General features: G+C 41.3%; 1 protein-coding gene across 1 annotated transcript; it reads right to left on the reverse strand.

Annotated features, from left to right (window-relative positions):
- Nucleotides 1-8,828: 8,828 nt before the first annotated feature.
- Nucleotides 8,829-10,455, reverse strand: LOC311141764 (zinc-binding protein A33-like). Its single transcript, XM_084177208.1, has one exon. It carries the CDS (start codon nucleotides 10,304-10,306, stop codon nucleotides 8,864-8,866), a length of 1,443 nt encoding a protein of 480 aa, XP_084033334.1. The 5' UTR covers nucleotides 10,307-10,455; the 3' UTR covers nucleotides 8,829-8,863.
- Nucleotides 10,456-14,049: the final 3,594 nt, after the last annotated feature.

Here is a 14,049-nt window from a genome sequence, read left to right on the forward strand (position 1 = left end):
GTACTCTGGAGCGGGATCGATTTGGAGGTGGAGGATCCGTCATGGTCTGGGGCGGGTGTGTCACAGCATCATTGGACTGAGCTTGTTGTCATTGCAGGCAATCTCAACGCTGTGCGTTACAGGTAAGACATCCTCCTCCCTCATGTGGAACCCTTCCTGCAGGCTCATCCTGACATGACCCTCCAGCATGACAATGCCACCAGTCATACTGCTCGTTCTGTGTGTGAGTTCCTGCAAGACAGGAATGTCAGTGTTCTGCCATGGCCAGCAAAGAGCCCGGATCTCAATCCCATTGAGCACGTCTGGGACCTGTTGGATCGGAGGGTGGAATTTTTTTTAGCTCTCACCAGAGATGTTCAATCGGGTTCAAGTCTGGGCTCTGGCTGGGCCGCTCAAGGACATTCAGAGACTTGTCCCGAAGCCATTCCTGTGTTGTCTTGGCAGTGTGCTTAGGGTCATTGTCCTGTTGGAAGGTGAACCTTTGCCCCAGTCTTAGGTCCTGAACGCTTTGGAGCAGGTTTTCATCAAGGATCTCTCTTTAGTTTGCTCTGTTTATCTTTCCCTCGATCTTGACAAGCTTCTAGCGTCATACCCAAGAAGACTCAAGGCTGTAATCGCTGCCAAAGTAAATGTGATATTTCAGTTTTTTGTTTTAAATAAATGTGCAAACATTTCTAGAACGCTGTTTTTGCTTTGTCATTATGGGGTATTGCATGTAGATTGACGAGGGAAAACATTTTTTTAATCCATTTTAGAATAAGGCTGTAACGTAACAAAATGTGGAAAAAGTCAAGGGGTCTGAATACTTTCCGAATGCACTGTATTTGTATGATAAAGTCCATATTGCAAGTTCCACCGAAATGTTGGTATTGGAACAACACTGTCATAAAAAGCTTCTCTAATGAATGAATTAACTGAGACATCGTTAATTATTATGTTTACATTTACAGTGATGTATCTGTATTGACCACAGTTTGTTTCAAAAGGGTTAGAACACCATCTGGTGTTGCTTGACACACCATTTCATACTCTATTATATCCTTATCTAGTTAAGCTTTAACTGCTGTTTGCTAAGTGTTCATGGACTTGGTCTTTGTCCTCTGAAGTCATAATTCAGCCAAATGAGTCTGATGTACACTGCATAAAAAAAAAAATCTTACCTAGATTTTTTATTTTGTATTGAGATAATGACTTGTTTTGTGTTGATTTAGGTTACCCAGAAAATGCATGAAGATAATTTGTCTTGTTTTAAAATATTTTGACCTTTTTTGCACAGAGATGCTTGGGAAAATGGTGTTTGGTTACTACATGATTCCATATGTGTTATTTCATAGTTTTGATGTCTTGACTATTATTCTACAATGTAAAAATAAAGAAAAACCCTTGAATGAGTAGGTGTGTCCAAACTTTTGACTGGTAGTTTATACAGTGCCTAGTGAAAGTCTACAAACCCCTTGCACAGTCTTCACATGTTGCTGCCTTAAACATTTAATCTAGAAATGAATAAAATGTGATTTATTTCCTACCAATCTACACAAACTACTCCACATTTTCAAAGTGAAAGAAAAAGTATAAAACATTTTCCAAATTAATAAATGTTTAAAAACAAAGACGTCTTGATTGCGTATGTCTTTACACCCCAGAGTTTATACATTGTGGAAGCGCCTTTGGCAGCCATTACAGCTGTGAATCACTTTGAATAAGATTCCATCAACTTTGCACATCTCTCAGGGCAACATATATACATTGTTTGGTCAAAACTGCTCAAGCTCATTAAATTTGGTTGGGAGTTATTGATGGACAGCAATATTCAAACATTGTGTCTGATTTTCAAGCAGATTTAAGTCAGGACTGAGACTGGACCATTCAGGAACAGTCAACCCCTATTGGAAAGCCATTCGGGTGTGTCTTTGACATCAAGATTTGTATAATTGTCCCACTGAAAAATAAAAATACAATGTATACCCTTTTTAACGTATTACTGTAGTGGGCTAAATCAGGGTCACACATTGTGTTTCTTCGTAGTCTTAAACAAATCTACTTTGAAACAAAACTATACACCTCACACACATGATTATGTGCTTAACAAAAAAGAAGACACCTGTACCATGTCAGATATAGAGTTGAAATGTATTACATTTTGAGTTTGCCTCCCAATATTACACTTTATATACATCACAGAAGACTGAAATATAACAAAACCGTTTGACATATTCGGCATGACATTTTTTTCTTTATTCATTTTGAAAGACACATATAACGTTCCACTCATGAGGCCACAAGAGGGCGATTTGGTCATTTGACTGCAGGAAAGGGTCTTAAGGCATCAAAATGTGAAGACTGCAAACCAGTGGATTATCACTGTATCATCAAGGGGTCTGGGGGGTCGGCAAAGTCAGTCGGCAGACTCAGCACACAAGAGCCAGTAACCTTTCAGAGTTTGGCATCATTGTGATTGTTCTAACTTCTAATTAGGAAGTGCTTCAGTTCGATATTACAAATGTGGTAAAGCAAATTCTGTTTTGCTATCCTGTGGACAGATGTGTTTGTACTTCATAGAGACAATTCATTAACTATACAATACATTCACTAGTTCTCATGTCTTTTTTTTTTGTCCCCTACTCCACCTAATTGAATGGGGTGCTCTTAAAACCTAGGCTATGCCTATTGCCTATCACAGCTAAATGAAATAAAGTGAACATGATTCTGTACAGAATGTACCATTTATTTCATCAATTTTTTAGTACAGTAAAGGGCTGTACATATGCACATACACACACACGAGCATGCACATGTCCGCACACACACACGTAAGCACACACGCACACACACACATACATACATTACAGGCAGCGATAAGATGACATAACAGTGGAATAATTTAACATATCAAGTATACATTTCTGTCCAAATCCAGACTAGAGAGGGAGAGCTTGCCAGTTTGCTACACTACTAATAGTCAGTGCTAGTAACAGTAGTCAACAGTTTAAACACCACAAACACACACAAACACACACCATAAACATATACAAAGTTATTCACACATTCGAAGAAGACATCATACCTTCCGTATTGCTTAAAAACATCTACCGTATTGCTTAAAAACATTTACTGATGCCCACCACTAGAAATTGTGCCCCAGATGCATTAAATAAGATGTATGTGATATGATAGTTCAGATGACTTAGTTAATGTTATAAACTCAGATTTTCCCTCCGATACATGTGTAATAGGGAAAAGTTGGACGGGGGGTGGGGGGGTCATAGTGGTAAAACTCCTAGTCCTACTGCAGACCATCCAGGGTTATAAAGGATATTTAAAACACCAGGATCATGTTCATCAGGCACCAAACAGAAGAGAAACTGACTGAAACAGGGAGGGACTAGCTAAGAAACCCTCATTTGCGTTTCCAGTGCAAAACATTCTATAACTTGCCCTAATGAACCAGTAGTCATGTAGAGTTGACGTGGAGGTGGTAGAGCACGTGTCAAACTCATTCCACGGAAGGCCGAGTGTCTGCGGCTTTTCGGTCCTCCCTTGTACTTGATGGATGAATTAAGGTCAACCAAAAACCCGCAGACAATAGGACCTCCATGGAATGAGTTTGACACCACTGTGGTAGAGGAAGCCAGCGTAGCTCACTCCCCTGTTGAGACTCTTGTCTTCCACCAGGAGGCATTGTAGAGTCCCACTGCTTCATCACACACAGCTAGGAAGAGGGACGAGAGAGAGAGAGAGAGAGAGAGAGACACACATGCATCATTATCATCACCACTCTCATCCTCCCGTACCAGTGGTAGTAGCAGAGGGTAGAAGTGTCCTGCGGTGGTCTTGGTATCCATGGAGAGCAGTTTGCTGCGGAGCTGTAGTCGTTGGTGTACAGGACGGCGGAGGCCAGGTAGCAGAACCTCACTTTTCCTCAGGCTGTTGAGGTAGACTGGCACATTCTACAGGGGAATAGTCAAACACCCAAAGCGTTCTTGTAAATAGTGGAATACAATGCAAAATATTTTAAGTGATATAAAATGCCATGTTCTCCTCCCTTTCTTTGTGTTATTCCACTCACCTGTCCCGGGGATACAGAAGAGGAGATGCAGTGTTAGGCCAGAGCCTCTGTCACCTCCATCTGCAGTTCAGTGGCGGTCAGTGATGTTTATGATGAGGGAGGACAATTTATTTTTATGAGCATGGCCTTATTTCTATTACAGCATGTTGGATGACTGTCATTCATATACCATTCATCCAGTTCAATGTAACATCGATAGGTTTAGGATACTACATGATACTCAAAATGTCCCTATACCCATCATGAGGTTGCTACAACCTAGCCTATGAATGAAAGTTTACAACGTAGTTGCACACAGATCGAAAGAAAAATGTGAGATTCAATACAGCCTTGCACACTGTTGCCTGCATCTAGCTTAGCTAGAGTGTAATCATTAGTCCAACAGTTGCAAACAAGAGTTTCTATTGGACAAAGTCAGGTATTTGTATCCCTGCTTCGTTTGCTTCTGTTTAAGAAACTCTTTTCAGAATCGGCGGAATGAATACACCCCTGATGATGCATAAACACAGTTCACTTTCATAGCACCCACGTTGTATTCCTTCTCGCCTCTATGCACTCTCCTCCTCTGAACTTTTCCCTTCGTTTGTGGACTTCAATGAACAACACATCAGCTGTATGTGACCAGGTGAAAAAACCTTTAGAAACCATGTCATAACCGCTACACACAGCCTACATCATTGTCCCCATATTAGCTAAAGTAACGTCCTACTCAACATAGCTAATATAACTAATGTGTTAGTAAACCCGCTACAATCATGCAGTAACATTAGTGTATAGTCAGTAAGCAGTTAAATTAATAGAACCAAAAGCTTACCTTGACTTGGAAGAGTTCCAGTGTTGTGTTGGATAGTCATAGCCAGCTAGCTAACATAGCATCCCTCTGTTTGAGCCGGGTATTTGAGTAACTAAACTAGCCAGCTGCGTTTGCTAGCTAAGTAAGTGAAACAGAAAGTGAAAACAAATGACAATCTCTCTCTCTCTCTCTCTCTCTCTCTCTCTCTCTCTCTCTTGCTTCTACTTCATTTTTAAAGAAATATATTTGTTAAACTGTTCAACTATTGTCTTTCTGTCTCTTTGAGTCAACTACTCACCACATTTCATATAGTGCGGTGCTAGCTAGCTGTAGCTTATGCTTTCAGTACTAGATTCATTCTCTGATCCTTTGATTAGGTGGACAACATGTCAGTTCATGCTGCAAGAGCTCTGATATATTGGAGGACGTCCTACGGAAGTTGTCATAATTACTGTGTAAGTCTATGGAAGGGGGTGAGAACCAAGAGCCTCCTAGGTTTGTATTGAGGTCAATGTACCAAGAGGAGGACGGAAGCTAGCTGTCCTCCGGCTACACCATGGTGCTACCCTACAGAGTGCTGTTGAGGCTACTGTAGACCTTCATTGCAAAACAGTGTGTTTTAATAAATTATTTGGTGACGTGAATATATTTAGTATAGTTTTATCTAAAAATGATACAGTTTTCAATGTTTTACTATTTCTATTTTTATGAAATTCACTGAGGAGGATGGTTTTCCCCTTCCTCCTCTGAGGAGCCTCCACTGCTGCAGTTCCTCTTTGAGGTCCTGTAGGTGCTTCAACATTGCACAGTATACTGAACTGAAGACACCACACACAGAGAGAGAGAGAGAGAGAGACAGAGAGAGAGAGAGAGAGAGAGAGAGAGAGAGAGAGAGAGAGAGAGAGAGAGAGAGAGAGAGAGAGAGAGAAGAGAGAGAGAGGCCATCAGGAGGATACAATATGTACAGTATACAGCAGTAGTCAGGAAGTATCCTACTGTATACAGAATATATTGCATAATATACCCTCCCTTTGCAACCCTAAACAGGATGCATAAAGAACACCTGCAGTACCATTGTAAACCCATTAGAGGTCATTCTCACACTTAATAAGGAACAACTAACTGATCAGGGGGCATATTTGTCTATGATTGTAAAGCACTGGCTGCTGAAGTAACTCCCCAATAAGCAAACAGTTAGAAATCAGTTCCAATGGACTGGAAGAACACAATGGAATACGTTTCTGTAGATAATATGAGAAACTTTCAAACCTATAAATACAAAGTGCACTGTCTACATTAGTAATATCATCAGAGCTTTCCAATAGGTGTGTTATTATGGACTGCAGTAATAGAGAGAGATGTGTTGTGGTCTTTAAAACTCTTCTATACCCATCCATCCATCCATCCATCCATCCAATGACTAGACCAACTGTACTGACAAGACTGAGCTAGTATATCTCTGTAGTATTTATTTAACTATTTTCCTAGTCCATCTGTTTAAAAATTGTATTCAATAATTTCACTGCAGTTGGATCTTTGTTTTGTTTTTGTCAGTTTAGGTTTCTTTTGTAGAATATATTTATCCTATATTTCTCTGATTCTTCTTATTATTGCTCTGTTCCCCAATGTGCTACATATGTTTCTCTAAATTAAATATGTCCTCCTGTTATTTTTGAACTATTCCTGTTGAAAAGCCGTATCCCAAGAGTAAATACCAGGGGCGCAACCCCACGTTCTGAAATTGCATTTTTGTCCCCCCCAGTTTTATCATTGGAATGTGTTACAAAACAAGGCAACGGTGTGCTTTAGGACCATGCGGACGCCTCCGAGCGGTCGGGTATGCTGTTTGGAGTGTTTATCTGACTGGATAAAATAAAAAATAAAATAATTCTGTCAACCTCTGGATATGACACTGAGCACGTTCACTCAACTTCTTTGGACGACCATGGCGATGTTAGGCCTACTGCTGCTAGGTAGCTCTCTCTCTGCTCTCTCCCTCCCCTCTGTCTGTCCTTGATTGCAGGAGTGAAGTCTGGTGTGCGGGAGTCAGGGTTCCAGCTGCAGCTCATTCACCATAATCACCTCAGCCTTTAAGACCCGGTCAAACTTGCCACTCATCGTCAGATCATAGTCAAGACTACCATGTTAGTTTCGCTGTTGACTCAACCTGCTTGTTTTCGCCCTTTGTGTTTTTGGCCTGTTCTAGTTACTTTTCTCCTGTGCCACAGATTATTGGAACCTGACTCCTGCCTCTGCTTCACTCCTGCCACCACCATCCTGCTTACCACTACCGGACCTTCCTTTTGGACTCACCACGGACACTAGGACGTTACGGTACCACTCCTGCTCTGAACCTGGATCTGTTACCCTCCCTGTTAACCTGGACTTGCTCTTCCCCTATAACTTTTGTAAATAAACCTTCTCTGGCTCGGTGTAGTTGTCTGCATTTGGGTTCATATCTAGTTAAATCGTGACAGGCGAGGCCTGTTCTGAGTGGAACCTGTCCTGTTAAACCGCTGTATGGTCTTGGCCACTGTGCTGCAGCTCAGTTTCAGGGTCTTGGCAATCTTCTTATAGCCCAGGCCATCTTTATGTAGAGCAACAATTATTTTTTTCAGAGAGTTCTTTGCCATGAGGTGCCATGTTGAACTTCCAGTGACCAGTATGAGGGAGTGTGAGAGCGATGACAACAAATTTAACACACCTGCTCCCCATTCACACCTGAGACCTTGTAACACTAACGAGTCACATGACACCGGGGAGGGAAAATGGCTAATTGGGCCCAATTTGTGTGCACCCAAGGGGTGTACTCACTTTTGTTGCCAGCGGTTTAGACATTAATGGGTGTGTGTTGAGTTATTTTGAGGGGACAGCAAATGGACACTGTTATACAAGCTGTACATTCACTACTCTACATTGTAGCAAAGTGTAATTTCTTCAGGGTTGTCACATGAAAAGATATACTAAAATATTTACAAAAATGTGAGGGGTGTACTCACTTTTGTGAGATACTGTACATTCAAATGGAGGCCATCCGTTTCCTACAGGAAGGTGATGGCCCATTCAGATCCTGATGCTGAAGGATTAATTTACTCCTGTGACAAAAGGGGTCACATTAAGTTGCCAGATCTGTATTACCAATCAAATGAGAATTTAAATAAAAAAACACTTTTCTCTTTTGTATTTATTCTTAATATTTATTGGTCAAAGACATCCTGAATATTATTCAAATCAGAAGAGGTCACATTTGATACAGAGTGATTAGCAAAGCATATACAGAATAAGCATAAGGCTACCATTTAAACATCTATATTTATTTTAAAAGATCTTAACGGCTATCACCTTATACTGTACAATCTCATTTGGGAGGATGATTTAAAGTCATGTCTGCAATGAAAAGGTAATTGAAATAACAAACAAAAGCCAAAGAGTGAAAATCATTTGCACAAAGCAAACCTCAAATAAAGATACAATCTCAGCTCCTCTCTTAGATATGACATCATCTGACTATAAACACACATACTCTGTTATATTACTCTGATAGTTAAACTTTAACTCATAACAGTGTTTAGGGACTTGGCCTCTTAGTCATATTCAGCCACATCTCAGGTGGAAATATATCTGGTGACATCAGGCTGTAGAGATGACAGAGGCACAGGTCTCTGAACAAACGTATTAATTTCTATGAATCCCCATATAAAAAAGTCATAGACACCAATCATTTCAACAAACCCAGCATGAGACCTCAGGCACAACCCTAACAACATTCATCTGTGATTATCTTGGTGTATGTGAGCAGTTGAATCTCTCTTATCTGAGAAAGAAATAGAAACACAGTTTCTGATCATCAATCACATTAACAAATGGTTAATCATAAACCACAACACTAAGCTCTCTGAAATGGGTCTAATACCCTTCCCCACCACCACCCCTTTCAAAACGCTCTCTCTCTCTCTCTCTCTCACACACACACACACACACACACACACACACACACCTCATTGTTATGACTTCACTGTCAGAGACACCTCTGATTGGCAGATCTGTATATCACGGTTGTCAGCATCCCCAGCCTTTCCATTAGAGAAGTAGGGATACAGTTTCTTAGTAAATGTGTGTTTATGAGTGTAGATGTGTGTCATGTCTTCGTGATCGTAGAAGGACACCTCCCCTCTGTCGTAGTCCAGCTGCACTCTGATCCTCTGGGGACTCCTCTCCAGGGAAAGAGTCTTACCTCCTGCATTATACTCATGATCCCTCAGCTGTATATCCCAGACTCCATACCCAGGGGTTACAAATGCCTTCCCCTTCCTGTTGATTGACTCCTCGGCCACGCCTACATACCAGTGAGGGTGGTCCCCCACCTCCACCTCCCAGCAGTGTTTTCCTGAGCTGAACCCCTCAGAACCCAGAACCTGGGCAAACTCTGTGTTCCTCTCTGGGTTGTCAGGGAGCTGCTGCCTTTTGCCTAAATGTCTCACACTGGTGAGCTCTTCAGACAGAGAGAGCCTACATTCAGCAGTGTTGGGGTCCAGAATCACAGGAGTGTACTTGACGATCTCTTGCATCTTCTCCCAGACTCTGAACTTCAGGTTGCCCAGGTGTTTGGCCACGTCTATCAGCGCTCCTGAGACCATCTCTGAATCCAACAGTGTGCACTGGGCATTAAGGCTTGTCTGGATGTGTTGGTAGCTCTTGAGAAATGGTACATCCTGTTTCTGCAGCTCATGTTTCACAGCAGTGATGCTTTGTGTAAGAGAAGTGATCTGGTCCTGAATGTTCTTCATCTCTCTGGCGATCATCTTCCCCTTTTCCTCCTCTTCCTCCCTCAGTGCAGCCAGTCTGACCTTCTCTTCCTCTCTCAGGAACTGGTGAAGCATCTCAAACTCCCCCCTGATCTGTCTCTCTGTCGCTCCCAGCTGCTTCTTGGAGTATTGCACTATTTCATTGTATGTCTCCTCTATGTCTTCACATTTGGTCCGCTTGTTCTGCAGTGACTCTAAATCAGATGTTATTTTTTCCTTCAGGTCTTTCACTGCCTGTTGTAAGGGAATGACTGTGTGTCCGTGACCATCAGGAGACTCACATTCGTGACAAACAGCTCTCTGCTCCACCTCACAGAACCACTTAGGTTCATCTGTATGTTTACTACAAATGATCTCTCTGTCATCCTTTGGATCACTATCATTCTTCCGTTCCCTGGACTCCCCTGCTTTCTCTCTTCCTGCATGCGAGTCAGCTAGCTCTTTCAGTGAATAGTTAATTCCTAAGCCCTTAGAAGATTTCCTCTTACAAACCGGACAGTTCTTGTTTTTATTCTGATCCCAGAAATTGTCCAGGCAGCTGGAACAGAAGCTGTGGTTGCAGCCCAGAGAAACAGGCTCTCTGAAAGTCTCTGAACAAATATGACAGCACAGGAAACGATCTAGGAGTGATCTGTCTGCCATTTTCTCTGTCACGGTGCTGGTAGTATCCTAGTGTCCTTCGATTTGCAAAGAAAATCCTTCCTATGCAAGTCTCACTAGAAAATACACTTTACTTTTATTTTACTTTTTTACTAAATAAAGTACAATAATAAATAAGATAAATAAATAAATGTGGCTATTCCAGTTGTTCAGGGGACTTCTTTCTGTAATGTTCACACCCTGAAGTGGCGTCTATGTTCTGTTAAGCCCTCTTTCAATGTCAAACATTAACTTTCGATCTTACTTACTTTGATGATAGGTCAGCATTAATATAAATCCCAGCAGCGGATTTTTATTGGTATATGGTCACACAGACCTTTGTCATGCTTTGATAAATCATTAGTTAAGAAATAATGCCAGTGAAACAACAGTTTGTGGGCATTACTTTGTAGTTTGAACCATATTGATAACAAATCTGCAAAACACTCTTAGCCTAGCAATCCAAAACGGAATATCGTGCTGTTTCTCTATTGTTTCTCTATTGTTTAACTTCACTGATTCAGTTACATTCAGTGTGAATTACAGACTAAAATACTCTTACAAGCTTTGGCCAATGACAGTATGAGTCTCTAACTTGAAAGAGCTGTGTTCTGTCTGTGTTGTGTTTCGTGGTTTAAGTTAGTCATTTTTCAGATAGATGGGAAAATAATTCTCGCTCCAACACAAGTCCTCACTCCAACACATATAACTGCCTGTAATATAGCAGCAATAAACCTGCAGTCTGGACAAAGTCCCACATAATTGCCTCCAATTACGCTCGGTAATACCGTATGTACAGTGGGGAAAAAAAGTATTTAGTCAGCCACCAAGTGTGCAAGTTCTCCCACTTAAAAAGATGAGAGAGGCCTGTAATTTTCATCATAGGTACACGTCAACTATGACAGACAAAATGAGAAAAAAAATCCTGAAAATCACATTGTAGGATTTTTAATGAATTTATTTGCAAATGATGGTGGAAAAAAAGTATTTGGTCAATAACAAAAGTTTCTCAATACTTTGTTATATACCCTTTGTTGGCAATGACACAGGTCAAACATTTTCTGTAAGTCTTCACAAGGTTTTCACACACTGTTGCTGGTATTTTGGCCCATTACTCCATGCAGATCTCCTCTAGAGCAGTGATGTTTTGGGGCTGTCGCTGGGCAACACGGACTTTCAACTCCCTCCAAAGATTTTCTATGGGGTTGAGATCTGGAGACTGGCTAGGCAACTCCAGGACCTTGAAATGCTTCTTACGAAGCCACTCCATCGTTGCCCGGGCGGTGTGTTTGGGATCATTGTCATGCTGAAAGACCCAGCCACGTTTCATCTTCAATGCCCTTGCTGATGGAAGGAGGTTTTCACTCAAAATCTCATGATACATGGCCCCATTCATTCTTTCCTTTACACGGATCAGTCGTCCTGGTCCCTTTGCAGAAAAACAGCCCCAAAGCATGATGTTTCCACCCCCATGCTTCACAGTAGGTATGGTGTTATTTGGATGCAACTCAGCATTCTTTGTCCTCCAAACACGACGAGTTGAGTTTTTACCAAAAAGTTCTATTTTGGTTTCATCTGACCATATGACATTCTCCCAATCCTCTTCTGGATCATCCAAATGCACTCTAGCAAACTTCAGACGGGCCTGGACATGTACTGGCTTAAGCAGGGGGACGCGTCTGGCACTGCAGGATTTGAGTCCCTGGCGGCATAGTGTGTTACTGATGGTAGGCTTTGTTACTTTGTTCCCAGCTCTCTGCAGGTCATTCACTAGGTCCCCCCGTGTGGTTCTGGGATTTTTGCTCACCGTTCTTGTGATCATTTTGACCCCACGGGGTGAGATCTTGCGTGGAGCCCCAGATCGAGGGAGATTATCAGTGGTCTTGTATGTCTTCCATTTCCTAATAATTGCTCCCACAGTTGATTTCTTCAAACCAAGCTGCTTACCTATTGCAGATTCAGTCTTCCCAGCCTGGTGCAGGTCTACAATGTTGTTTCTGGTGTCCTTTGACAGCTCTTTGGTCTTGGCCATAGTGGAGTTTGGAGTGTGACTGTTTGAGGTTGTGGACAGGTGTCTTTTATACTGATAACAAGTTCAAACAGGTGCCATTAATACAGGTAACGAGTGGAGGACAGAGGAGCCTCTTAAAGAAGAAGTTACAGGTCTGTGAGAGACAGAAATCTTGCTTGTTTGTAGGTGACCAAATACTTATTTTCCACCATAATTTGCAAATAAATTCATTAAAAATCCTACAATGTGATTTTCTGGATTTTTTTCTTCTAAATTTGTCTGTCATAGTTGACGTGTACCTATGATGAAAATTACAGGCCTCTCTCATCTTTTTAAGTGGGAGAACTTGCACAATTGGTGGCTGACTAAATACTCTTTTCCCCCACTGTATGTATGTATGTATGTATGTACAGTTGAAGTCGGAAGTTTACATACACCCAAATACATTTAAACTCAATTCCTGACGTTTAATCCTAGTAAAAATTCCCTGTTTTAGGTCAGTTTGGGTCACCACTTTATTTTAAAAATGTGAAATGTCAGAATAATAGTAGAGAGAATTATTTATTTCAGCTTTTATTTCTTTCATCACATTCCCAATGGGTCAGAAGTTTACATACAAATCAATTAGTATTTTTTAGCATTGCCTTTAAATTGTTTAACTTGGGTCAAACGTTTCGGGGTAGGCTTCCACAAGCTTCCCAAAATAAGTTGGGTGAATTTTGGCCCATTCCTCCTGACAGAGCTGGTGTAACTTAGTCAGGTTTGTAGGCCCCCTTGCTCGCACACACTTTTTCAGTTCTGCCCACACATTTTCTATAGGATTGAGGTCAGGGCTTTGTGATGGCCACTCCAATACCTTGACTTTGTTGTCCTTAAGCCATTTTGCCACAACTTTGGAACTATGCTTGGGGTCATTGTCCATTTGGAAGACCCATTTGCGACCAAACTTTAACTTCCTGACTGATGTCTTGATATGTTGCTTCAATATATCCACATAATATTCCTTCCTCATGATGCCATCTATTTTGTGAAATGCACCAGTCCCTCCTGCTGCAAAGCACACCCACAGCATGATGCTGCCACCCCCGTGCTTCACGGTTGGGATGGTGTTCTTCGGCTTGCAAGCACCCCCTTCTTCCTCCAAACATAACAATGGTCATTATGGCCAAACAGTTATATTTTTGTTTCATCAGACCAGAGGACATTTCTCCAAAAAGTACGATCTTTGTCCCCGTTTGAAGTGTATTCAACTATTTTTCTCTTGAGATTATATATCGAAGATAGATGATTATGATAAGGCTGGCTATGATGATGATTATGATAAAGATTACATGACGATGATGATGATTATATAATGATGATGATGATTAGGATGATGAATATCAATATGTAACAATTATGATTCTACCGCATGCTTTTATGTGGGTCTCAATGTTGTCAATGCAGAGTGAATTACTTTTGACATACAGTAGAGAGAGGATCACCTCTTAACCATAAGAAGCTCCAGTGACTCCTGCTCTACTTAACTTGCATGTCACTTTGGGGGAAAACCACTTAAGTCAGATTTTAACCTAGTCATGCATTGATGTCAATGGGAGACTAAGTGGAAATCTGACTGAAGTGGAAGTTAGGATTCACCCACAGAGAAATAGAGATATTATCTTTATATATGTCCCATGTGTTCCTCTGTAGCTCAATTGGTAGAGCAAGGTGCTTGTAAACGCCAGGGTAGTGG

Source organism: Coregonus lavaretus (assembly GCF_964263955.1).
Source record: "Coregonus lavaretus genome assembly, chromosome: 14".
In the NCBI taxonomy this organism is placed as follows: Eukaryota; Metazoa; Chordata; class Actinopteri; order Salmoniformes; family Salmonidae; genus Coregonus; species Coregonus lavaretus.